Genomic DNA, 27767 nt, shown 5'->3' on the forward strand with positions numbered 1-27767 from the left:
GAGAAATGTTTCTTGAGAACATTCTTCAAAATGTATTGTATTATTCCTATTCTAACATAGGATTAAGTTTGGAACAACATTAGGGTAATGTAAATGATGACAATTTTCATTTTAGGGTGAACTGTTCCTACAGGCTGAAAGCTACAACAAACATTAACTACTCAAGGTTACAGCATGACATCAGTGCTAAATGAAGCTCCCTCAGACACTCACTGACAGCTCCCCCTGCTCTGCTGCATACGTGGATTCTCTCATTTTGGGCCCTGCTGCACCCCTGAGCTGCTTGAGAATGGCTTCTTCCTGCTGCTCCTGTAGCTGTGTGAGAGAGAGTACATACTCTGGGCTGGACTCAAATTCTCTCTCTGTCTCCCCTTCACTTCCATAAGTCTTCTGAGACAGGCGGATGTCTTGGTACGCTTGCTGTTCTCGCTGTGCTACCCTTACTGATCTTGGACAAAAGAAACACCTGCCTCAACTCCACATGAAAGAATTCAATAACAGCTAAAGGTGACAAAGTTATGGCTTGTTCACACCAAGTCAGATGCCAGTTTGTGGCATACAAGGTTTCAAATGATCTTTAGCAAAAAACGATTCCACGAAAAGCAAATTAAATGCACATTTATGTCATTCTCTGGAAAAGAAAATCCCACTGTGAAAGTGAAATGCACTCTGGCCATTCGCTCAATGAAAAACGGGTGATTTTATCATTTCTAGGCCACAAGCAAAGTTCTTCCCATGCCCATGCAAATTGTTATGCATTAAATAAAAATAAAATCCATACCATAAGAAAAATATGGCCTAATGGAGGAAAAATATTTTTAAAAAAATCCCTTCCATACAAAGATTAATAAATGGGTTCTGTGTAATGATATACATAGACAGCTGGTACTGTATATCATGTATCTTAGCCTGGCTGGAACACTGTGTTTACCAGTTAGAAACCTCTCCATTTTATAGCACATCACTACTCTCTAGCTCTGCCACCAGAGTTATTATATAATTGCTTGCACTCATGGTTGCAAAAAAATAAATTAAAATAAATAATAATAATAATATTACAGGTTTAAAAGTTCTGTTTAGCATACAGGACAATAAAATAATAAAAACGAATTTTCGGAATTGGTGTGAAGGCATTCATAGATGTCAAATGGTGGTAATGTGGAAATTCTAGATTCATTTCCAATTAAATTACAAGTGATTTATATCATACTATACATAATGTACAGAAAAGTCATTCAGTTACACTAAGTTACCTTTGCAGGTCTATCTGTCTCTGTGGCCCCGCTCTTTTCGGCTCTGCTTCTTTCTGCTGTTTTGGTGTCTTGCCACTGATTGAATCAGCTGAGGCTGTGGTGGCGGGATCCTGAGCAGGTGCTGCTCTCTTCCGGCCCCGCCCAGACCCTCCCCCTGTTGTAGCTCCAGCCTCTTTATCCGGTGTGGCAACACCCGCAGGGTTTTTAGGGGGTCGGCCACGTCGTGGTTTATTGGCAGGGGGCTGTGATCCCGCTGAGGGGTTTGGAGACACACTGTTCTCTGTGCCGTCACTTGCAGGTGCTGCACGTTTCTTCCCACTGGGCTGAGCAGCCTCATCCTAAAAGAGAGCAAAAAAACTGAATAAGGGTGAACGTCCAGCATTTTCAGTGTTTACATGGGATATTTCTTACCTTCTTTACACCTCCTGCTTTTGTGATCACTGGATTCTCTTCATTCTCCCTTGCCCCTGTCTCCGAAGCCTCAGAACTCACATCCCTTTATGATAGAGAAAGAGAACGTAGTAAATGATAAGGATGAATTACTTCCTGCGAATATGTTATTCATGATAAATTCCACATCATAGTGAATGAAAATTAAAAGTAAGCACAAACCTGCTCTTATTTGTTGCAGGTGAGCTGGGTTGGGAGTTAGTGCTTGCGTTGCTCACTGTGTCGGCAGTGGTGGTTTTAATGAACGGCCGGCGAGCGGTTACTGTTAAAGGTTTGTTCACTGCCCCCAGTACACCTGTCTGCTTTGGTGGTTGCTGAAAAATATTAATGTGTTGTGTAACAAATGAGCTACATAATGCAATTGTTGCATAATTTCAACAGAACTTTCCAAAAAGAACACTGATGTGTCTGATCTGCAAAATAACTCAACTTCTTTGAACAAACTAGGGGTTCCTAAATTTTTTGCCTGCTGAACCCAAAATACATTTACTTGGAGATAAGTAATGTTCTAGGGCCAGTTGTTCAAAAAGTTTAATCTGGATCAGAATGATCCTGGTTTTTCAAAGCACAATTGGACTGGATCACCGTGATCCAGATACAGTTTCAGATAACCAAATCTGGATTACTATTACTCTACGGAGCCCCTAAAGAGACATGTTGATAGAAAGATTATGGGATGGGTTGGGGGTGAAATCAATGCTTTTGCATTCTCTCAGAAAAGTTCAGTGTAGTGTTCATGTGTATATTACATAATAAAAATGTTGTATTTTGGACCAGTTTTAAAGTTTTATTACATTTTTGTTCCTAAAATCCACCCTTTTGATTTTTCGGATCAAAGGTATGCCAAACATACTAAAAAAGTTAATAAAACCCAACACAAACTGATGATTTTATCCAGATGAAAACCAAGATTGGATTTTGTGATCTAATAATTTCAGAATCCTTTTTTCCTTTTGAACAACCCATTTTCAAGATTTGATCCAATCTGATAGCCGAAATCCGATAAGATTACTTTTGAACAACTGGTCCCTAATGTTTGAATGTAGTAAAAAAAAGTACTAATTTTTATAAATAATTATACTACCGGTCAGTACAATTTTTTTAATGTTTGTGAAAAGTCTCTTAAGGCCTCATTTAGTTGATGAAAATACAGTGAGAACAGTCATATTGTGAAATGACTTTTCTCTTTTAATATATATTATTACATGTAATTTATTCCTGTGATGGCAAAGCAGAATTTTCAGTGTCAATTGATCCTTCAGAAATCATTCTTATATGTGATTTGGTGCTCAAGAAACATTTCTTATTATTAACAATGTTGAGAACATATGCTGCTTTATGGAAACTCTACATTTTTTTCAAAACAGCATTTATTTGTAATAGAAAACTTTTGTAACAACATAAAAAGACTTTACGGTCACTATGATCACTTTAATGCGTCCTGTAATTTCTTAAAAAAACAAAACAAAACATGCCAACCATAAACATTTGAACGGTAGTGTATATTTTAATAACCTGAGCAATCATGCCTTTGTTATATCCTGAATGTTTACAGAAATGTGTCATCTGGGTATCATTCACATACAGTTACATGAGTGACAAAACCTACCTGGATTTTCCCTGTCTGCAGAACTACTTTTGCCTCTGGTGAGAGATATTCCTTATCATTGACAAAATCCTGTACATAGGAACAGATGGAATGAGTTTCGTAGTAAGGTGACATGTAAACCATAACTATGGATAGTCAGAATGATTGTTACCTTATCAGGTGGGGTAAAGAACTTGCTAGGCAGCACAGGATCTTTTGGGGAGTCCAGATGACAAGAAGTGCTCTTGTTTGCGATAACAAATAATGCCACATCACACACAATGTAAAGTTTCTGTAAATGCATAAAAATAGAGTAAAACACACTGGGATTCAGAAATACATAATCACTATATGCATAATTATAAATGGATATGCTATATATACATAATTTATTAATGATAACAAACCTCGTTTGCCTTTGGGTCATCTGGGGCCTGTGCATCTTTTGTTTGTTTGATGTTCTCTACCATCTTCCTCAGGAATGAGTGACTGTTATTCTCATTCTTTGTCATCAACACCTCCAGCATGAACCACAAGCACCTGGGGGAAAAAAATAAATTAATCTGAATTAGTTTAAAAAGTTTTAAAACAAACAACCCGTGTCTGCACCTACTCAATCTTAGCAGAAATATAAGGCAGTGGCTATTTGCACTACAAAGTTCAAACAGTAGTAGATATTTCCACTAAGTGAAAATAATGTTATATTCTATGTACACTAAGTGATAACAGCAGCATTTTACGATCGATATGCTATTTACACTAAGTGAAAATAGCGATATATTCTATTTATACTATAAAAAAGTATCAGTTCTTTGCAGTAAGTGCAAATAGTTTTTAGATGCTATTTATATTCACCTCAGTTTTGTTGTACATTAACAGGATGCAATAATAACTGTGTAAATTATTATATTTATATTTAGTATATTTATATTTATTATATTAAATGGATGTCACCTTATTGGGACAATAAAGCTCTACCTACACCTACCCCTACCCAATAAATACTTTATTATTAAACACTCGTTGGGCACTTTATTTTCACTTTTCATATATTCTCTTCATTTTTATTGAAAATTAATGCCTTTCCGATCTGATTCGTGATGGGAAAAGGGAGAACAGCAAGTTCGGCAAAAGGCGAATTTGAAATAGAGTCGATCGTGTCAAAAGCGCCATACGACCTACGCCACTGCAGGCATTGAGTGGCACGCATCTTTTTTAATCTTGTGCGGCCCAACCAGACATTAGTGGGCGGAGCTCGTGTAAATAGCCTTTGCCAACAAGACGGGCTATTTACGCTTAGTGTAAATAGACTCTCTGGAAATAAAAACAGAAGGTTCAGTATTAAAATTTGAGAGTATTAGTCAAATAATGAAGCCATCTATGTGTAGAAGGGGGAAACTGCAAAAGTGTGTGAATGTGTTTAACACTCATACTCTTTGACGTCTCTGATCTGCTCCAAATCCTGTGGTTTGGTAAGGTCTGGATCATGAGCTAGAAGATGGATCATGTATGGCACCACATATTCTGGCAGGAGAGACAGCAGCTTTTCTGAAAAACAAAAATAGGAGAGCAGGCAGGATATTTAGGTCTTGGCCATTCATGAAATTCTCAAGAAAATACAGTTATTGGCTCAGTGTTAGACCAAAAAACAAATCTACCATGGGCCATGGGATTCTGTTTGATGTACTCTCTGCGGACATTGATGTTCTTGAGCAGGCACTGTCGGGCATGAGCACGTCGCTCTTTCACTGGGTCTTTAGCGCACAAAGCAAACACAGCCATGTACTCCAGTGGCAACAGCAACTTCACCAGAGCAACATGTAACTTCTGAGCAAAGATCTGCCGCACCTGATAGCACTCATCCTATAAAGAAAGGGGAAAGGGAAGGAAATTCTAAAAAAAAGATGCAAAGTTGTGGTAATATGGCTATTATATGCTTTTGTAGCATGTCCTAATATGTCCACTTATGTTAGTCAAAGTTTCTTGTACCAAAACAGTCGTAATTTAGTAAACTATTATGTACAACTGTTTTTGCTGCTGTACTTTTAAGACCTTTATATAAAAAAGGATTTTACAAATATGCATTTGCAAGACTCTTTCATCTCATGACCTTGACACTGCAAGCATCATCTATAAGGAAAATCCTTAGGGATGCACAACATTTCAGTACCATTTAGTTAACAACTGATATTAGACATTTTTCAGTTTATCAGTATCTGTCAGTATTGTCAATATTGGAAATTTAATTGCAACAATCATTTCCCCTAGTCTTACATTTAGTTTAAAGTCCCCCTGTGGTGATAATCAAGTTTTTAATGTTTTTTGTCTATGTGGTGTTTTTAATATGTTTTAAAACAAATCATGAGCAAATTCATAAGTCAAGATGATTGCTGAGTATTTTTTTCTTTAAAACTGCAGTGATAGTAAAAAAGCAGTTTGAAATCGGTGTTTGTGATGTCACAAACTACCTTGTAACCAGTCACGTTAACGTTCCGGCAGGCTTTAGCATATCGTTAACTATAACTGCTCTGAAGGAGGGGAGTCTGAAAAATACTGATTTTTAGATGGCGAACAGAAACATGCCCTGTGTCTCAATCAGCTCCCTAGCTCCCTAGGTCGTGAATCTGTATTTTGTGAAAATAAATGTGACCAACTCCCTAATCAGTATCCTGACTACTGAACTAGGGAGCTGATTGAGATGCACCCATGGTCTGTGTAACATTAGCAACACATTTTTAGCAGCTGTTTGATAATGTAGTCAAGCAAAAGCATATTAATTACAGACATGTGTCCGACATTGTAAAAAGTGATTTCATTGTTAACCGAGTGGATCTCTGAGCTCGTGCGAGCGAATGGAGATGAGGCTAATTAGCATATTCATAGATCCACATATACTAAATGAAGCAAGGGTGTGAAGTTACATTCAAGCTATTTTAAGGCATGAAGATTTTTTTTTTCCCACAAGAGAAAAATGTTTAAATATGTCATTTTGATGATTCAAGATGAGTTTTAAGGGATAAAATTATTGACTACAGGGGGACTATAAGTGAAAATGAGATAATGGCAATGGTAAAGTTATTCTTTAAAAAAACAAAACTATTGGACTGCACATAATATTAAATTCACTTGTAGCATTGAAAATGATTTATAGATTTTAATTATTTATTTAGACAGTATAGAATTATAATATCAACCATTAAATGAAAATCATTTTCATTTTAATATAATTTAATAACCAATATCAGCACATCCCTAAAACTCCTGTTTTTACGTTTCTAAGTAGTCTTGTGCTGCACTCACATTAATGACGAGTCCACAGAGCTGGAACTGTTCCGGAGTGATGATGTCATGGTAACAAGGCTCTTGTGCCAGTTTCATGATGGCGCTCCCCGCTGCAAGCCTCAGTCGAGACATGTCAGACTTGCTGTGTCCACAAACACACAGGTTATATGCCTATTACAATATTAGGGCAGCTTTCATAATTACACAAAATTACTTAGTGGATCTTGACACCCAGTAAGTACCTGATTTTCTTCTGCTCTGTGAGGTCTCCCTCACTGACCAGCATGGCTGAGAGGAGTCTGAGAGTTGAGTTAGCAGATTTAGACTGATTATTCTTCATTCCCAACAACCAGCGGACCAACAGCTTAATAGCTTGCACCTGGAAACACACAAAGACATGCACATTAATATACACACAAATCACCAAGAGATGCTGTTTTCAACTTGATTACTCTAAGACATTTACCTTAGCCAGCACTTCAGGGGAAACCTCATCATCAGCTGTCCAGAGCCGCCCATTCTTGTTTCCCACAGACTGAGAGGTAAAGAGGGTTAATTTAACAAGCAAGGAAATAAAAGAATTCCTACATGCACAAAGCAGAATAATACAACAATATGCTCACCCTGTCATTCATCAGAAGGTCCTTCACGATAAAATTAGCAACGATTGACTTCATGGGTGATGCAAATTGATCTGGGGCCAGCATGGAGATGTGTCCAAGAGACACGAGTGGAGTGATCAGCTGTTCAGGCACATCTGCATTCAGACTGCGAGACAATGGCTGAAACAAGAGAAAAGAGACAAAAAGGCCTATCTGAAAAACATGCATTAAGTAAAACAACAATTTCTCTCATTATTGCTATGTTCACTGGATTTAAGTAAAAAAAGTAACACATTATGCTTTATGCACATAGATTTACCTCAAATATTTGCGCTAACTGGACCTCTTTGTTGTGAAAGATGGCATGGATGCAGTGGACCGCCTGTTTGGCCTGGTGGGGGGTGCCTCGTTTTGCCTTCTGATGTAGTATGGGAATTAGAGTCCTGTAAATAGAGTTACAGAACATTTAACTACACAACATTTTTACTTTTGAATTTGATATTAATAAAGTTGATGATACTGAAGAGTTTGTATCGGTGAGTATATCATGAGTTAAAGATGTTGTTACTGGCTCCAAACAGTTGTGTGTATGCATTTGGGAGGTGTTCATACGAGCGGATTTGTGGCAGTTCTGTCTCAATCTTTTGTCCTGTGTTTCTGAAGATCTGTATTGCTGCTTCAGCCACTTTATCGTCCTCCATCTTCAGACACTGCAGCAAAGACTCATACGTCTCAGCTGAGTGGAAGGCAGTGGGGTGAGTAAATGACAAAACCTGAGGTAGGGAAAGACAGAACAGCACACTTAAAAATGACTGAGAATGAGTCAAAGACACTTAGTATTAAATTGAACTTAAATTGAATTGTGCTTTGCATCTGCCTGCATTGACACCATTTTCTTTAAGAGCTGCTGTGCAGCCAAAATTATATACCAGTTATCACTGTAAAGCTGCTTTGACACAATCTGCATTGTAAAAAGCGCTATATAAATAAAGGTGACTTGACCTGAACAATAGCCTACACTTTTGTAGCAATTTCTTTTTTAATTTTAAATGTGATCATATGTCTACATAGTACTTAAAAATATTATTTCAAAACAGCTAGAAATCATGTCTTCCCTTATATTGAAAACTTTAAACTAGTACATTTGTAATTATGAACAGTACCTTAAGCAGCTCAAGTCCAGCGCGGATGGCAGTATCAGGAGTAACTCCCTCATCTTCATCATCTGCAGTGCCCTCAATTGACTTATTTAACAGCTTCACCAGGGCACTGTACACACACACACACACACACACACACACACACACACACACACACACACACGCACACACATTATTACTGATCCAAAAAGTCTACACAATACCTGCAGTTACACTTCACCCTCACTAGATGTCTCACTGTTAAAAAGCTATTCAGACTGTTACACAACCGTTAAGGGGGGAAAACAAGCACATGGCCCATATTGCGCTTATCTATCTCCCACTCAGTTTCTCTTCCTCTCATTCAAGTTCTCGCTTTACATCTGCAGGTGCACTGATAGTCTATATAAGATACTGTTGTTCAAACAAAGAGAATACATTCTCTGCACAGCATTTCCAATTTTAATTTTCATATTTGATTTTTATGACTGATTGTCTGATTAAGTTATTTTGCAAGTTGCAAGAAATTAGAGTTTATTTAGGCACTATTTGACCATTCAATTAAACAATACTGCTGCTGCTAGTCGACTAGGAAATATTAGTCATTTACAATTTTTGTTTTTGCACATTTAATGTTTCGCTTTATATTTTTTACAAAGGCTATGCTATGGGGGGGGGGGGGGGGGGGGTATTACATGCATTCTGACTTATTTACACTGTTAAAAGAGTTGCATTCTCATGCTATTCTCATGGCCAAAATTTCAAAACACGAGCTGGATGTATGACAGTATTTCTGTGGCAAATACACTACTTCCGGTTTCGGTACAGGATTTGGAGAGTTTTTTTTCGATTGTTTCCTGTATGACGTCAAAAGAGCGGTATTCCTTGTATAGGCACTTCTCCCTGATAAGCGTGCACACACACATCACCCAGAGAAAGAGCACACCAAGAGGACGCAGCCGCCGAAATGAGATGCAGCTCCTGTAAACAAAGGAGTGTGTTTTTGGTTGTGAGGAAAAGATTACCTTTTTCAGCTTCCCAAAGAACCCAGCATTAAGGGAACAGAGGATGAAGTTTGTTTTTCCGGGGCAGGAACGGAGTTGTGCACGTATGTTTGTTTGTTCCCGGGATTTCGGTGTTGAATACTTTGTAAACAAGTCCCAGTTTGGCGCTGGATTTGCAGATGGCGGGTGGTGAGTAAAGCTGCATCAGATGTCCGTTTTGTTGGCAATCGGCGCGCAAGTGCATATAATGTAAACAACACAAATGTTTTTGTTCCCTTTTTATTTATGATGTCACAGCTAGCAGACGATCTCTACGCAGAAGCTGCGCGCGCTTGTGATTCTTTAGCCCCGCCCACAGCACTGATGGAAGACACGCCTCAAGGGTCTCTGCTTTTTTCAGAAAGACTCGGTTTAGCGTATCTATCTTTATTAATATGACAAAACTAAAGACTTTTCGGAGATATGAAGGATGCATTGTTACTTTATATGTACTCAAGTTTAACATAAGTAAAACTGTGTGTGATAACCCCTTTAAAATATTTTGAAAAGTGTATATCTGGAGCAGAAAACAAAATCATTTCATTTTACCTCAGATTTTGCATGTGTTGGTTTTCTCTGTGGCACTCGAGGCAGGTTCAGAGAAATGTCCACTTGGAAGAGGAGCAAGGTAAGGGAGTACTTTGAAAACCTAAACTTTTCCGTTTTCTTCTATATCATGTCAAACTAGCATTTAACAATTAAGCTTCCTTATAGACTTGTTATACTACCGGTTATGAGGGACAATACGGTGTGAAATTTTATAGGCCTACTGGATTAAAGGAGAAACATTATGAATGAAACTTACTTGATACTAGTTGCTACAGAGGGTATGCATGTAATGTCACCGTCGGCCAGAATGACTGCAGTTATGCCTACTGAGTGGCAGCATTTGTTTTCAGCGTGAATGCCACAAAAAAACACACAAAACAATCTAAAATGGGAAAGAGCTTTGCGACTGATTGTATAAATAGATTTGATAAGAAAAATTAGGTATATATTTTTACAGACTGCTGAAAGCTACAAAAAAGAGAAGCCAATGGATTGCTGCAATTCTCTAGAACTCCAGGCAGCGAAATGTGGATTTGCAGTTATTGATGTGTCAATATGTTGAATTCTGGTTTAAAATCATACCCTATATATTGTATTGTTATATATTGTATTGACAACTCAATTAAATATTTACCTTCTTATATTCTGCATAATTAGCTGTATTTAAATAAAAACTGACAAAAACTATAAAAGTTTTAGGGCTGGACAATATGACGATATATATATATATATATATATATATATATATATATATATATATATATATATATAGTACAGTCCAAAAGTTTGGAACCACTAAGATTTTTAATGTTTTTAAAAGACATTTCATCTGCTCACCAAGGCTACATTTATTTAATTAAAAATACAGTAAAAAACAGTAATATTGTGAAATATTATTACAATTTAAAATAACTGTTTTCTATTTGAATATATTTCACAAAGTAATTTATTCCTGTGATGCAAAGCTGAATTTTCAGCATCATTACTCCAGTCTTCAGTGTCACATGATCCTTCAGAAATCATTCTAATATGCTGATCTGCTGCTCAAGAAACATTTAATGTGTACAATTGTACAAAATATTTGTGTACAATATTTTTTTTCAGGATTATTTGATGAATAGAAAGTTCAAAAGAACAGTGTTTATATGAAATCTAATCTTTTGTAACATTATAAATGTCTATACTGCCACTTTTGATTGATTTAATGCATCCTTGCTGAATAAAAGTATTAATTTCTTTAATTTCTTTTCAAAAAAATAAAAATAAAAATTCTTACTGACCCCAAACTTTTGAACGGTAGTGTATAATGCTACAGAAGCTTTGTATTTCAGATAAATGCTGTTCTTTTGAACTTTCTATTCATCAAGGAATCCTGAAAAAAAAAGTACACAACTGTTTTCAACATTGAAAATAATCATAAATGTTTATTGAGCAGCAAATCAGCATATTAGAATGATTTCTGAAGGATCATGTAACACTGAAGACTGGAGTAACGATGCTGAAAATTCAGCTTTGCATCACAGGAATAAATTACTTTGTCAAATATATTTAAATAGTACACAGTTATTTTAAATTGTAATAATATTTCACAATATTACTGTTTTTTACTGTATTTGTAATTAAATAAATGTAGCCTTGGTGAGCAGACGAAACTTCTTTTAAAAACATTAAAAATCTTAGTGGTTCCAAACTTTTGGACTGGACTAGACTGTATATATATATATATATATATATATATATATATATATATAAAGTGATCACCCAGGTTTAGACCTACCTATATTGTATTTAAATAAAGCATTCACAGGCAAATTTACTTCATGTATTTCGCCGGCGTCAAAATCAGGCACATGTCAATGGCTGAATGTCAATATCCATGGATCACTGGATCTTTGGGAAGTTGTAAGGAACACTAGAGACCAACCTTTACTTTAAACTGATAATCGTTTGTTTTACTCATGTTTTTACAGTTTCCCCTTTTAAGTCCAGTCATGCAGCAGGCTCTTTTGCCACTCAGTCCGACTGAGGGGGCGTGCTCCGGCAGGAAAGTGATGTCAATGCATACCCTCTATATCAACATCCTAACAAAGAGAATACGCTTAGATAATGTGTAGTTGTCAGTACATGTCAGGCTTTTCTTGCAATTTTGCCGCCTGTCATAGGTATAGATACCTTTCATACAAGCCCGAACATGCAAATGGCTGCTGTGGTAACAAACAACAAAACCTTAATGCGCTGACTTATGTGGACTAACTTTCATTTGAGGAAATCTGTTTATAATAGGCTAATTACGTTCGAACTTATTGGTCTTGAACTGCCTATTGAGTCAGTTGATTTGAATAAATATGTCTATAATGGCTAACGTTGCTTAAGTGAACACTTAAGTTTTAAATACAATGATAATGCAAGGCAAGTACACTGCATGTATCTGACCTATTTTTAGCAGCATTCAGTATGGGATTTGACTGTTCATAGATTTAGTAATCTATTTCAAATGGATCACATTTACAGACTGTCTCCGGTCAACTAGTCAATTGCAAAATTTCACACCCCTAGTTGTTATAGTCAAGACTTAAAGGAACATTATTCAGGTTAAATTTCTTTAGGTCCAAAACAAGTTACGCTCGAGATCATTGACCCATCTCTCATCAATAAATAAATAACAACAACAACAAAAAAATCAATACATGAACTTGTTTTTTTTTTTGCTGTTCAAACTAAAAAAATAAACTGATACAGAACAGATTCAGCCAGATACCAGGGGTGTCAGTGTCAACAAAGCCTGTCCATCTTAGGGCTGGGCGATATATCGCATGCGATTGTCACGCGCATTTCGTCAGTAAAGCCGGTTCCCTGATTACCGCGAAATCGCCATCACCTGCTTTCAAATGGAGTGGCATTTAATAGACAGAACCGTAGATCACAGACAAGCGACGCAATATCGCGTTCATTATCGCAGATGAATCGCCTTCGATAATGAATGCAATATTGCGTCGCTTGTCAGTGATCTACGGTTCTGTCTATTAAATGGCGCTCCATTTGAAAGCAGGTGATGGCGATTTCGCGATAATCAGGGAACCGGCTTTACTGACGAAATGCGCGTGACAATCGCATGCGATATATCGCCCAGCCCTAGTCCATCTGAAAACCTGGATGATGGTCATTAACAAATTCTCCCCAAAACAAACACATTTCTTGTCTGCCATTTTACATCATTACCTACCTTATGGCCTCAGAGTCAATGTGCACTGGTGCGATTCTCTCCAGCAGGAATTTCACCATCTCCAGGAATGGGTTTGTGGGCTGCTTGGGGAATGTCAGTTTCCGTGTGATTTCCCTCTGAAAGGAAAACTTCACTTTCAGATAACTTGTATCTTTATAATATTACATACAACTACATAGCTTGTTAAAATTGTTTGTTGAAACATGTCTTAAACATATGCATTTTATACAGGAAGCCTATGACCGATTATAATGTGAGCTTGAAGTGCAGCGCTGAAAGTGATGGCATAGCGTTACACTCACCACACACTGTTCAGCCTGTTTACATGAGCAGGTGGGGCTGATGAGTTGCTCAAGCTGAAGACGTAGTTTCTCATCTTCACCCAGAACCTGATTAAACTTCTTCATAAAGTCCTGAGCTTTGCCTGGGTCTGGGAGATTCTCTGAGAATGAGAGCAAGACAAATTACACATTGTAAAACCTGTTGATTTTAATAACTATTCATTCATATATAAGCAAATATGTTGTGTGTACTTACTAGCGATGGTCATAAGTTTTCCAAACATGGCTGTGGTGTTTGCTTCAGACTGCAGGAAGAGAAAAACAACAGTCACTCTTCCACAGCATCAAAATTCATATGTGCATTGTACACGGTCACAAAATAAGAACAAATTGCTGCTTTGATCACCACCACAGTTTCCTTTCTTTCACTAGTTTTTAGCTAAACATTTGTTTGATTAGTATATTTAACAAATATTTTAACAAATTTTCTTCTTCTTAAGCCCAATGCCTCTGAGTGAGATTATATAATAATTATAATAATATATTACTATGCAAATGTTATGCAAATGTGAAAAAATAACTAGCACAATTGCATTCCCTAATGCCAGTTAAACTTGCAGCACTAACAGGGATTGAGTTAGCTGCATTCACTGTGAACAACTCAGAAAACAGACCACGAGCTTTCTAGTTTTCAGGTACAGAAATTGAATAAAGTAAGCAAATGTAAAATAATATTGCATCTTCACTGAATAAATTTAATTTACAGAAGTTATTCAATCAAGAGCAGTGAGCAATTTGTCATTTGTTGTTTGATTAAAGGTGGTAAAGAGGATGTTTTGTTTTATACATTTTTGCAATATTACTTGAAACTGTGTTTACTAAGTGATAAAAGACTATTTATTAGGTGCACTGAAAGGAATATTATTAATATACATCATCTGTGCACGAGGTAGGGCCTTAAAAACATCAGCCAATCGTTTACGCGATCATCGCGTAAACGATTGGCCCTCTGGCTTGTCAATCACTGCCATTGTGAGAGACGTGTGCGGATTGGCCCTCCGGCTTGTCAATCACTGCCATGACGTTCCTTGTGAGAGACGCGCGGCTGCGCGCTCTAGTAACTTTCCACACTACATGCGCCGCATGCAATGTTTTTGTCAGGAGACAGGAGTAACAACTGCAGATTATGAGGTGAGTCCGACATAATGAATCCACTAAGTGTGTGCGCGGCTTAACGATTGTAAGGCCGATTATGAATGAAATTGATACTTATGACTGATCGCGCTCAAACGCGTCCAGTCAGAGCCAGTTGCGTTCAGTCTGCGATTACAGTCGGTGTTCAAATTCCATGTGAAAGTATATAAATCTGCTTCAGGAGCAGGAAACTATCGCTGTATGTTGAGCACAGTCAGAATGTTTTAGCTAGTCGTAAAATGTGTATCATTTCAAACGCTCATTTCAAAAACTCAGTCGACGAAAACATCCTCTATACCACCTTTAACAAAGACAGACATCAGCAGGAATATTAGGCTGCTGTCACCTTAAGACAATGCGCGGTTCCAATATACTGATACTGAACACATGCACTAGACATTGCCAACTATGTTTGCTAGGATTTTTGCCAAGACAGGCCCCTTAGTGTGTTTGTGTGACTTACTGTAGGCAGTTTGTGTAAATCCAGCAGTTCTCGAACCAGCCCTCTCAACATATTCTGACACTTCCACATTTCATTCAGTGCTCTGAAAAACAAAAAGATGCTCTGCTTGATATAATTGAACACATCAGTGAGATGATTACTGTTAATAGAAGTACTGTGATACTGTCAGATGGAAACCAGAGACTCTCTCTGCAATCTGATGAAGCTTTTGAAAAACAGGAATCAGATTATTAAAACTCACTTGACAGCGTTAGTGTCCAGACAGGCATAAAGGTAGTACAGACACTTCATCTTCTCCTCAGTCTCCAGACTGTGAGGAACCATGTACTGTGCAAAGATCTTCTCCACCAACAACCTAATACACAAACATACTTTAAGAATCTGAAGTTTCAATATTAGACATGCTGCACTGTTTTATGTTTGAAATGTCCAATAATCATGAAATCATTTGTGTGTACATGCGTGTGTGGCTCCTACTTGTCATCTATGCTGTTCTGGTAGTAGATGTGTAAGAGTTTGTCTTTGATCCAGCTGATTTTCAAAGCAGACTCCTTCCCGGCCTCATGGTGCAGACAGTACTTCTTATACAACTGAGCCAAACCCATCATTGCTTCTTTACGGACACGCCACTAAAACAAGACATACAAATTTACTTTAAAACACCAGAGGGCTTAAAATTGAGTGATATGTGGGGTTCTGCATTTTTTCTCAGTTCTCTTTGCATTTACATTCTAACAGGATTTGAATTGGGGCTCCACAATATATCAAAATAAAAGTGATATTGCAATGTGACTGAGTGCGATCATCAAATCACAAAGGCTGCAATTTAATTAAATATATTCAGGTCTCAATTGTGCAACTCATAATACAGTGTTTCTGCTTTCTGCACAGTAAACGAACCAAGCCGCCGAGATACCGAAATACCATATCATGAGCTATACAAGTATTAAGGAACCCAGTGTCACACTTAACACTAATTTATTGCCAGTGAAATAGCAAAATAAAAACTTGGTTTAACATTTGAAAATGAAGAAATTAAGACTGCTGTACTATAAAATTATTTTATTAAATAGATTAATTTTATTAATTTAAGATTATTTTATTAATAGATTATTTTATAGTAATAAATGGGTCACATATAGTGGGAATGTAGCCTATGAAAAATCAAGTGGGAAGAGATTTTTTAAATTATGTTCAGCTTACTGTTACTAAAAAAAAAGTTTGAGTTTGTTCTTGTACAGAGTATACCCAAGTGTGCACGCCCAAAGTTTTCTTCAAGTTTTTCCCAAATTGTTCAGCCCTAAAAGGATGGTTCACAGAAAGTTCTTCAGAATAAAAAGTCATTTTTCAGCTTTTTAAAATTAATTTATGTTCTATACAGATACACTCCCTAATATAATCACCCCAATCACTCTAGAATTATTCACTTTTTCCAAATATAGCTATTTAAGTCATCTATTGAAAATTCCTATATTTGTCATATCACAATGTATATTGCAGAAAAACAAAATATAGTGACATTTTTTTCCAGTATCATGCAGCCCTAACTTGAATTGAGCACAGATCTATTTCTTTGTGCACTTCAGAGAAACTTTGTATATTTCTCACCCTCTTGTCCAACATCCTCTCTCTGACGAACCCCAGCAGTTGATCATTCACCAGGTTCAGGTCTTTCTTTCCTGCGTTGATGATGGTCACAATGACATCGTGTCTGATTGCCTCCTCTGGGTCATGTGATCTCACTTTCAGAAACTCTGATGTGACAAACAGCACATCACAAGTTACAGAAGATGCATATGAGTCAAACGATGCTTACAATTGGAAAAAAGAAAAAGAAAAAAAATAAATCAGCAAAATCACAATTATCCTGAACACACCTGTAAGATCCTTGGCAAGATCTGGGTGGTTCATCAGGCAGTGGCTAGCAAACTTCACACATTCCAGTCTCACAGGAACATGAATGTCATTGAACCTTTGAATTCAATAAACACCCAAATTATAAATATTCCAAATCAGTCTTTCAGTCCAGTATTTTTAATTGTAGGATGGCCTCACCTGCCCAGAAAACACTGCCAGAGTGGGCGATTCTGAGTGGCCAGTTCAGAGTCTTTTGCTCCAAAGAGTTTAGCCAACAGTTTCACCACAGCCAACCTCTCCTCTCCATCATTACTCTATACAAACAACAAACAGATTTATTCTTGCTCTAAAGGGGTTGTATGCAAGCAGGTGCACAAGTAACTGTATGTGTATTAAGTCACCTTTAATTTGAACTCAAGTTGTGGCATCACAGAGACGAGGAGCAGAGGGTCAATTGCAAAGAGCTCCTGAATGAGGTCAAATACATGCTCAGACAGATCACTCACGGAGGACTTTCCCATAACCAACACCTGATTAAAGAACTACAGAGAAAGAGATTCTGAAGTTAATACAACATCTGAAATAATATTTTGTCTTTTTAAAATAGGAATTGAACACAATTAACTGTACTAAATTCTGAAAGGACAAAATACAAATGGATGATTTTGTGACTCACTGAGGCGATACAGGTTTCGATGGTCTGAACCGTTCTCTTCAGAAGAGTCTTGGCCAGGTCATATGCCTGCTTATTCAAGTTCTAAAGCACAGAAAGAGGTTGAACCACACACTGGTTAAGCTATCTGGGACTGGACTTGGAAATAAGATGTAACAAGTCATTTGCCTACTTTGTGAGCAGGGATGAGGTTGATGAGGATTGTGTCTAGCAGCTCTTGCGTCACTCCATCCCCCTCCATGATGATGGAACTCATCAGGTCCAACATGTGCATCTGCACCTTCTGATTATGGCTGTTACTGAAAGAGAGAAGTCCTGATCAATAAAAAAAAAGAGCCAAATTGCATAACATTAGAGATGATTAAACTCAATTAAAATTAAACTTACTTGATGACAGAAAAGAGGGTTTTGAAGAGCTGGATGAAGATCTCATTACAGTCTTCCAATTCAAAACAGATGTTGTAGGACTTCACCCATGCCAGGTTCTGTGCAAGTCAAAGTTCAAAAGTTTCAGCTATGACAATCAAACTACATGCTAAATATTAAATGAAAAACTTAATTACAACATCCATACACACAGAAACAGTTATTTGTCAAAATGCAGAATTGAAAAGATATATAAATGAACTCTGACTGATTGAATGAACAATCTCACCTCTAGCAAGTAAAAATATCTGTTGAACTGAGGGCTCTTGGTGTCCTCTAATCCCTTCAACTGCCGTGTAATGAAGAGAAAAATTTCCTAGAAGTGGGGAAAAAAGTGAAAATTAATGACATTGGTGTACCTGTGCTTGAGCTATAAATTTCATAGGTAATGGGATTGTGTGCAAGATATATATATATATATATAAGTCAGCTTGACATGAGGTGCAAGTTTGTGATCAGTTTTAAAGTCATATGAATTTAGTGTGTGTCATAAGCAGGAGGTCAGTTTATAAAGAAAGTCATATGTGAGATGTTTATCTTTTCAGGAGTACATATCATACCTTGAGTTTGTCATGTGAGGTGTATGGGGCCTCCGGAGCGTAGATCCTGAAGATGTCAGCGAGACAGCAGGCCACGAGTAACCGTACATCCTTGTTGGGGTTTCGGAGGAAGAACTCAGAGGCCAAGTGAAGAGCCAGAGCCAAATACTGCTGCTTTTCCTCCTCTGAGTCTTGATCCATGTCCATATATGTCTTGACCACCAGCTATAACAGACATGTGTCATTTAATACCCGTTTATAGTTTCTCTTATACACAAGTAAAATTTCCAGAACCACTTAATCATTGTATAAAATAATACATTTTCTAAAAGGTAAACACTTTATCTATATTTTACACATTTCATATCTTTTTAGCAACACTAAAAACTCAAAAAGGCACACTGCTCATGAATTTATCCGAAAAAGCATTTTAAGACATAAATAAGCACTATTCAGAAATCCAGCAGCTCCTGTGAAGGGAAGGGAATGTACCTTCTACCTTGTTTGTAAAAGGTAAGAATATATTTATTATAGTTACAATCAGTGATGGGAATAACGGCGTTATAAATAACGCTCGTTACTAACGCCGTTACTTTTTTCAGTAACGAGTAATCAAACGAATTACTTTTTCTCCCGTTACAATGCCGTTAGCGTTACTGACAAAAAAAAAATGCCGCGCTACTATAATTGAGCTCACTGAAACGGTTTTCATCCGAGTAAGCTCTCTCTCAGCCATAGAACCTGCAAAGTTTTTTTCTCTGGTGTGTGCTGCGGTTAGTCATACACAAATATAATTTTAAATTGATAATAATGTATGATGCGCTGTGTGTGTGTGTGTCTGTCAGAGCATGCGCGCGAAGCGCGAGCTCAAACCAGAATACCCTTTTTGATGCTTGATCGAAAATATGTGAAATTAGTTTTTTTCTAGTCGACTAGTAGTTGTTCATTTAAACTATTAGTTGACTAATCACATTTATATTAATTTAATTTCTTAAATACTGGAGAGAATAAACCATAATAAGGAGCGTTTAAGGGCACGCATAATTGCCATAAAGAACCGGCAAAAGTAATGATTATGAGTGTGACAAAAACAGCAAGGAGACATTTTAATTGTTTATTAATAAAGTAATGTTTTCTGAATCAGTGTCGGCTGCAAAGATGAAGTTGACATTGCTGATTCTCATTGCTGATCATCTGCTCATATGGACGCGCCTAGAGAGATAACGCACATTTCATTCGGATTAGGCTATATAATTAGAGTAGCCTCTTTCTTTTCGTGTTTAATTACTTCATTTTCGTTAAAGTAGATATTTCAAGCATTCTATAGATATATTTCTCATATCTGCGAGGCAAGCAGCCTCTGAGTTTCGGTTCATTTAGCCTATAAGACGAGCTCCAGTTCACGCGCCAGTGATCGCGCCCGCGCCTCCATGTCATGATTTTATTGTCTGCTATATTTATTTGTTATATATTAAATCCAAGCAATTGGTTGATGAAACGTTGATTAAAATGAAGATACAATTTTTACAAAACGAAATTCACTTTAAAGAGAGGCTTTCTATAAAACAAAACTGTTTAATTTCATGTCTGACCCACTCCATGTCTCCCGATATATTTGCACATCTTACTCACGCTGTTCACGTTTCATAATCAAATAAATGGATTTAAAACATAACATAGGACCATTTAAACATAAATATGAAACTACGTTTTCTTTAATGGCTACCAACACAGTACAGAGAAATTTCATGTCGTGAGCAAGAGCGGATCGTGAGTCAGGAGTCGCATCAAGAATAATTTATTCTTAGACTTATATGTAATATTGGGGGCATTCAATTTATTTGGCATATTTTTTTTTTTTTTTTAAAAAGTAACGCAATAGTTACTTTCCCTGGTAATTAGTTACTTTTATAATGATGTAACTCAGTTACTAACTCCGTTACTATTTGTGAGAAGTAACTAGTAACTATAACTAATTACTTTTTTAAAGTAACGTGCCCAACACTGGTTACAATAAACATAAAATAGTTCGGAGCACAAATAGCTTTACTGCATTTTGCAGACATATGAATTGCAACTGATTCATCACACACCGTTGTGCCAGGAGATGACTGCTCTTAGACAGGACTATGACAGAGAGAAAGACACTGAAACTGAAAGCCCTCAAAACCTTGCCTGTGGCAGGCAGCAGAATGACAGCACTCTCTCCATCTCAATAGCATGTACAAGCTTTGCACAACCAGAGAGGAATAAAGACAAGCAGCTCGAATCATATTGCAAAGACTAACTTTTACTGCAACAGAACCAAATCGCAACTTGGCAAAATAAACATTATTGTCTTTCTTGTCAGAGCAAAAAAACATGTTAATTTTGTAACAGGTATTTAGTCCATAGACATGTAGATCTTAAATTCAGCAGAACACAAACAAGGTTTATTAAACAATGACTTTGGAAATCAATGCATCATGCTTCAGGGGTCACACGTGTAAACAGAGGACGACACTGGACACCTCTGGACTACTGGAGAAATACTTAATAGGAAATCATAATTAAATCCATACTAACATAAAACAGTTTTAAAGGTGCCCTAGAATTAAAAATTGAATTTACCTTGGCATAGTTGAATAACAAGAGTTCAGTACATGGAAATGACATACAGTGAGTCTCAAACACCATTGTTTCCTCCTTCTTATATAAATCTCTTTTGTTTAAAAGACCTCTGAAGAACAGGCGAATCTCAATATAACACCGACTGTTACGTAACAGTCGGGATCACTAATATGTATGACCCCAATATTTGCATATGCCAGCTCACGTTCAAGCATTAGACAAGGACAGCCAGTATTAAAGTCTGGATCTGTGCACAGCTGAATCATCAGACTAGGTAAGCAAGCAAGAAAAATAGCGAAAAATGGCAGATGGAGCAATAATAACTGACATGATCCATGATATTTTTACTGATATTTGTAAATTGTCTTTCTAAATGTTTCGTTAGCATGTTGCTAATGTACTGTTAAATGTGGTTAAAGTTACCATCGTTTCTTACTGTATTCACAGAGACAAGACTGTCGTTATTTTCATTTTTAAACACTTGCAGACTGTATAATTCATAAACACAACTTCATTCTTTATAAATCTCTCCAACAGTGTGTAATGTTAGCTTTAGCCACGGAGCACCATCAAACTCATTCAGAATCAAATGTAAACATCCAAATAAATAATCTTACACGATTAGACATGTTGCATGACGAACACTTTGTAAAGATCCATTTTGAGGGTTATATTAGCTGTGTGAACTTTGTGAACTAAGGCAGTCGCAAGCTCGGGGGCGGGGAGCATGAGAATTTAAAGGGGCCGCAGTCTGAATAAGCGCATATTTAATGATGCCCCAAAATAGGCAGTTAAAAAAAATGAATAAAATAAAAATCTATGGGGTATTTTGAGCTGAAACTTCACAGACACATTCAGGGGACACCTTAGATTTATATTACATCTTTTGAAAACATGTTCTATGGCACCTTTAATATTATTGGCCATTTTCAGGAGTGCTGATATTTAGTATAACAGCACTCTGCTTGTCTGTGTTCACAATGATCCAGATTATGTATGTGGTGCTGAGTGGAAGTGGAAATCAAGATGAAACAAGAAGCTTTATCTTTGAAGCTTCTTCAAATATGTAATTCTTTGCTGTGAACCAGTAGAATGACCCTACTCTGTGTAGCTGTCCAAAATGTTTTGAAAATGGAGAAAAAGAAAATTTAGACATCACCAGAGTAAATTTTAAGAGCATGAGAGACAGAGGGGGGTGCTTTCTAGGGTATGAAAGAGTGGTTTAGACATCAGAGTTATTTTTGGGAATAGAAATTATTAGGGATGCACCGATTTGATTTTTGGGGGCCGATACCGATTTTAACAAACAATTATTGGCCGATACCGATATTTGTCACTTCCTCACTTATTTGAAGTTTTGTCATCAAAATAAATAGTATTTTGATCATGTTTTAAATAAGCAAAGTTCAAAAACACCTGCATTAAAATATACTAGCAGGTTTATTGCTGCATCATCAAATAATTTTTAATGAACATTGATTGGATTAATTTAACATTCAGCAGGCCTACATAAAAAAACAACAGAACAAAGATATATATGAAATAAACAGTGCTTTTAGGTAGGTTTTCATGGACAGAAATAAAGTAAACAAATGTAAAATAGCACTGCATATTCTTCACTGTATAAATTAAATACATATTAATCCTTTATTGTAACAGACTTTGTGATTAATCTTCTAATTTGTTTTTGCATACATTTTAATATTTTTTAGTAAGTTTAAATATGTATGAGATCTGCACTATCTCCTTTACTAAGATGGGACTCTTATTTTGACGGGTGTTCTAGTCTATGGACTGACAAGGAGAGCATGCATTTCTTCAGAGTTATTTTGCAGATTTAAAGTTTGTCCGTTTATTAGGGCTGGGCGATATATTGCATGCAATTGTCACGCGCATTTCGTCAGTAAAGCCGGTTCCCTGATTACCGCTAAATCGCCATCACCTGCTTTCAAATGGAGTGGCATTTAATAGACAGAGCTGTAGTTCACTGACAAGCTACCCAATATTGCATTCATTTTCGAAGGCGATTCATCTGCGATAATGAACGTGATATTGCGTAGCTTGTCAGTGAACTACGGCTCTGTCTATTAAATGCCGCTCCATTTGAAAGCAGGTGATGGCGATTTAGCGATTTAGAAGCAACAGTCATTACTGACAATAATACTGAGAGCAAGCAATAGCTCTCAGACAGCTTGTCCAAGATTAATTCTATGAGTAAAGGAAAAGGTTTAAAGCACTTCTCACTCATCGCGGCTGTTTCAGCACTTCAACAGACACGCCAACATGCTCCTGATAAGGTGCACGAGATCCAGGAAGGTTCTCTGCTCTAATCGCTTGAATCAAAATACCTATGGTTCTAATAATGTACTGGTTTTAAGTTGCACATACACTATGGAAAATGTACATTTAAATACAGAAATACATTGCCATTTTACAGAATGCATTGACATTTTACACATTACATTTAAAATTGTTCATTTCTACCCGTATGCTTCTGTAAGAAAACTGACTGACAAACTGACTAGTCATTTTTTCCAATAAACACAACTTAATATGTATTACCAGTTCATAACAGGAATTGTCATACATTGCTACAGAGAGATATTATGCTAATCAGCAAGAGCAGCACAATTTTTTTCATTGAGATAGCCAGAGAGTCTTTACATACATGCACTTCCCTGCAGCTATCATCTTTCATAAGCACTAAATACTTCTAGGTCTAGGACCCAGGAGAAATGATTTTCCCTACTTTCTACCTCTATCTGGCGCCTGTGTGAGAGAGAGTGTGGTGGAGTGGGGGAAGGGCAGCCAGTGCTGAGTTGAGCTTCTGACACAAAACAGCACAGTGGCAAAACCAGGAAGCCCAGCAGTCGCTCCAATTCCCTCCAAAAGACTCTGACTCTCCCCAACAATCACAATTTGTATTTGTACAATTTTGCACATTTATTAAGAGACTATTATACAAAGCTAGAGTGAAAATCTCTGAAAATGTGTGAGACGATTTCTACAAAGAGCCCGCAGTTCTTTAGTTAGTTTTCCAAGGACATGTGAGAAAAAAAGAAGAAAAGTAATTTGTGGATGTGTCTTTCTGCTTCATGAAGCTGTGTTTTTGATTTGGAAAATGTAAGCAGTAAGCACTATATATATATTTTTTTTTTTTCCACCTGTCAGTGATTTTTTTTGGGAGCTGACCTAATTCATGTTTACTTAATGAACAGGAAAACCTCATCTATGAGGACACATTGTTATTTTCCACAAAATCTTTGTTGGTAGACTAGAGAACTTGTTAGCTGGAAGGGTATTGTTAATGGCCTAAAAATGGCCATTGATACATTTTCAATGGGTTTCAATGTTGAAGGTCAACGGTGTCTAAAGAATGCAAATATAATAGGCCTAATTAAAAGCGAACCAAAGGAAGAAACATTTATAATCCCCTGCGTGAGTGAAGATTTTGGAAAAGAAACAGATTCCATGTTCAGTGGAATTACTAATGGAATATTGTTAAATTCTCTGCTAATCGGGTGGCCAGATCGTGATTCGCAAAACAGAATACAAAGCAGACAAAGCTTAAATGTATGACGTACCTCTCTCATTCGACATGAACCAAAATGTTTCCATGGCTGCAAAATCACATTTAATTGCTAACCTATTTCTTCTATAAACAAAGCTATGTGCTTTACTCGTGTAATATTCATGTAAAATACTGGCACAGCCCTATCAGTGGGTACCGAATATACCCTGATATTCGGTACTCCCGGTACTACAGAAATACTGGTATCGTCACATTTTCTAAATTTCAGCACCGACTTGGTACCGAAGTACCGGTACTTGACAACAACAGATAGGTGAAATGCTGCCTTTGCAGAAGAAAATCAACACCTACTTCATCATTGCAAAGTTAGCCCCGCCCACTGGCATGTTAGTGAAATGAGGAGGAGAGAAGAGCGATACAAGAGAACAAAAATAACATTACCTTTCAAAGGATCCTTATGCTAGGAATATCATTATTTATGGTTATTTCAACAATGTGAATGTCTCAGTTGAGCTTTATTTACATTCGGTATTTCACTGTGGATTCTTTGGTAAATCAAAGTTTTGCAAACAGACTCTTACGATATGGACTTGACAGTAATGCAACAACATGTAAGTAACTGAGTTACTCCTACTGTTCGAATGCCTGATCTAATACGTAATGATTGAACAAACCTTTTAATTCCATTTGCGTTAATATCGTGATATGATAAAAAAAATATTTTTTTGAACCGCAAAGGTGATATTTAAACTCTGGTCACGTGACATGTGAGAGTAAAGCAGTCTGCAGAGGAAGGATCAACTTGGCATGCTAAGCATATAGGCTTGACCTACAGGAAAGAACAGTTTAGCCTTTTTAAAGGCACAATCTATAAATTTTTTGCAGTAAAATATCCAAAAACCACTAGGCCATTGTTATATATTTTGTTCAGTCGAGTACTTACAATATCCCAAAAGTTTCCAACTATTTGTAAATCGTGAGAAAAATCGTGGGCTTCACTGCACAAGATGCGCTGTGAGAAACGCGCGCTGTTATGCTTTGCAGTGTACAGTCTCAACCGCCGCTATTTTCATCACAAATGCTCTACGAAGGCATCATTTATGACGTTTGGAATGCAGAGGGCTTATACATTAATGGGAAACTCACTGACAGAAGTTAATTCAAATGCTTGCGTGAGCTTTGTGAAGAGAGCTCGCGCATTCGGCTATGTGTGACTCTGTGAAAGCGGTTAAATATACTTGCATCTCAAAATGGTTTTATGACGCGAAATTAATGTAAACAGTCAGTTATGTCTTAAGGGATTAAACAGACAGTTTATATTTCAAAAGAGATCTGTGCATTAGTGTGAATGCAGCTTATTAGTACTCCTACTGTCTATGATGTGATCAGTAATAATCAAACAACAGTAAAGATTAGAAAGAGAAAAATTACTTACAGCTCTTGAATGGAAAACACTCATACTCTTTGATACTGAAAGAACTTTATTACTTGTAATGTTTTTATGTTCCTCTTTATTATTTACTAGCCTTTATGTTTTATATTAGTTTATATATTTAGAATTCTTAACATGCAATTGTTTTAATTTTTTTTTTTTTTATTTTTAAAATCTTTTTAAAAAGTACTTATTACATATGTATTAAATAAAAAAAGATTTGAAGTTTTATTATTAATATTAATTAAGAAAAAAGTAGATCAAGAATCGTTTTGGAATTGGACAGAGCATCCCTACAAATAGTTAATTCAGTTAATTTTTTTTGTTGGGCCAACATTATTTTAGAGCGTAATCTATTAACTAACATTAACTAACAATCAGCAATATCTACATTTGTTACAGTAGTTATTACTCTTTGTTAATGTTAGTAAATAAAAATACAACAGTTCATTGTAAGTTCAGATCCATTAAATATAATATTAAAAGGTGCTCTAAGTGATGTCACGTGTTTTTAGGCCAAAACATTTTGTAACATACAGCAAACATCTCCTCACTGTCCGCTAGCTGCCTGTCCCCTGAACACACTGTAAAAAAATGTGGTCTCTGTAGTCTCCACAAGCTCTGAAAACGGCAATAAAAACAAACTGGTGCAGCCTGGACCATGAATCATAATAAACATGCTCCAGCCAATAACCGACAAGAATGATTTTAAATGCGCGTTCATGACTGTTTCAGGAAGCACGGAGGGGAGGGGGAGAAGGAGGATTAGCGAGGGTCTAGCTAGCCTCTGTTTTGTTTGACAACACTTCGAACGTCAACAGGAAGTTACATCCACCCAGGATCACTTAGAGCACCTTTAACAGACACAACTTTTGATTTTAATATTAATATTTTTTTATTGTTAAAGTTAACTAATAACTAATTAACCAGTTAACTAATTAACTAATATTAACATCAGAACATTTTCAAACATTACCTAAAATAAATAGCCTATTAAGATTTTTAAAGGTGCAATAGGGAATTCTCTACAGAAACATTTTTTTGTTATACTGGTTGAAAGTCTCCTCATATCCTGATAGCAATCACTATGATAAACGGTCTAAACATATTTTTATAATCATCATCTGTGGAAGGCGTAGGACATAAAATGTAAATTCAAACATTATATTCGGTACGAATTAAATAATACAATGTCCTACCTGCCTGTCAACGTATGTTTTTACATACCCTCATGCACCTTGTTTGCACAGACATCATACGTCATCAGTGCATTTCATGCTATGCAGAGTTTATACAGACAGACCTCAATAACGGAGCACAGCAAACAAACAGCAGCCACCCTTTACAGTTCCTACCGAACCTTCCTTCACGCCATAACTACTGTAATTAAGAGATGGCAACCCGTGACGTTCTGCGTTGTTCTGGTTTCACACTCAACTTGATTCTACTGAACCCTGGTGCATTTTTGCATGCATCTTGTTTTATTAATTTGGTACTATTATGTGCAGCAGAGTAAATGACACTTGGGTTTAGGCCTATTGTATGTGCTGTATAATGCGGGCTCAGTATTGGCTGGCTCCTGCATCAGATTCACACGCATATGTCGTGCTGCTCACATGACCAGAGCTGGC

The 27767-nt window shown here is 36.7% G+C and overlaps 1 protein-coding gene across 5 annotated transcripts in view; it reads right to left on the reverse strand.

Annotated features, from left to right (window-relative positions):
- The window catches only part of pds5a (PDS5 cohesin associated factor A), a 32933-nt gene that overhangs the window by 802 nt on the left and 4364 nt on the right, over nucleotides 1-27767 (reverse strand). For 3 of the 5 annotated variants that reach the window (XM_048197683.1, XM_048197684.1, XM_048197685.1), the window contains exons 3-33: nucleotides 18584-18787; nucleotides 18253-18339; nucleotides 17985-18082; nucleotides 17770-17896; nucleotides 17601-17681; nucleotides 17326-17466; nucleotides 17123-17238; nucleotides 16945-17039; nucleotides 16676-16821; nucleotides 15545-15696; nucleotides 15309-15422; nucleotides 15068-15149; nucleotides 13667-13715; nucleotides 13432-13571; nucleotides 13130-13245; nucleotides 8339-8444; nucleotides 7788-7948; nucleotides 7495-7618; nucleotides 7197-7355; nucleotides 7040-7108; nucleotides 6816-6952; nucleotides 6592-6715; nucleotides 4950-5154; nucleotides 4725-4839; nucleotides 3699-3831; nucleotides 3464-3583; nucleotides 3313-3381; nucleotides 1866-2017; nucleotides 1665-1749; nucleotides 1254-1591; nucleotides 214-448 (exon numbers count right to left, since the gene is read on the reverse strand). In XM_048197683.1, coding sequence (XP_048053640.1) covers nucleotides 214-448; nucleotides 1254-1591; nucleotides 1665-1749; nucleotides 1866-2017; nucleotides 3313-3381; nucleotides 3464-3583; nucleotides 3699-3831; nucleotides 4725-4839; nucleotides 4950-5154; nucleotides 6592-6715; nucleotides 6816-6952; nucleotides 7040-7108; nucleotides 7197-7355; nucleotides 7495-7618; nucleotides 7788-7948; nucleotides 8339-8444; nucleotides 13130-13245; nucleotides 13432-13571; nucleotides 13667-13715; nucleotides 15068-15149; nucleotides 15309-15422; nucleotides 15545-15696; nucleotides 16676-16821; nucleotides 16945-17039; nucleotides 17123-17238; nucleotides 17326-17466; nucleotides 17601-17681; nucleotides 17770-17896; nucleotides 17985-18082; nucleotides 18253-18339; nucleotides 18584-18787 — 4080 coding nt within the window. The remainder of the gene's footprint in view (nucleotides 1-213; nucleotides 449-1253; nucleotides 1592-1664; nucleotides 1750-1865; nucleotides 2018-3312; nucleotides 3382-3463; nucleotides 3584-3698; nucleotides 3832-4724; nucleotides 4840-4949; nucleotides 5155-6591; nucleotides 6716-6815; nucleotides 6953-7039; nucleotides 7109-7196; nucleotides 7356-7494; nucleotides 7619-7787; nucleotides 7949-8338; nucleotides 8445-13129; nucleotides 13246-13431; nucleotides 13572-13666; nucleotides 13716-15067; nucleotides 15150-15308; nucleotides 15423-15544; nucleotides 15697-16675; nucleotides 16822-16944; nucleotides 17040-17122; nucleotides 17239-17325; nucleotides 17467-17600; nucleotides 17682-17769; nucleotides 17897-17984; nucleotides 18083-18252; nucleotides 18340-18583; nucleotides 18788-27767) is intronic. The other 2 variants (XM_048197686.1, XM_048197688.1) reach the window with 2 other exon arrangements.

This window comes from Megalobrama amblycephala, linkage group LG7 (assembly GCF_018812025.1).
Source record: "Megalobrama amblycephala isolate DHTTF-2021 linkage group LG7, ASM1881202v1, whole genome shotgun sequence".
NCBI classification, from domain to species: domain Eukaryota; kingdom Metazoa; phylum Chordata; class Actinopteri; order Cypriniformes; family Xenocyprididae; genus Megalobrama; species Megalobrama amblycephala.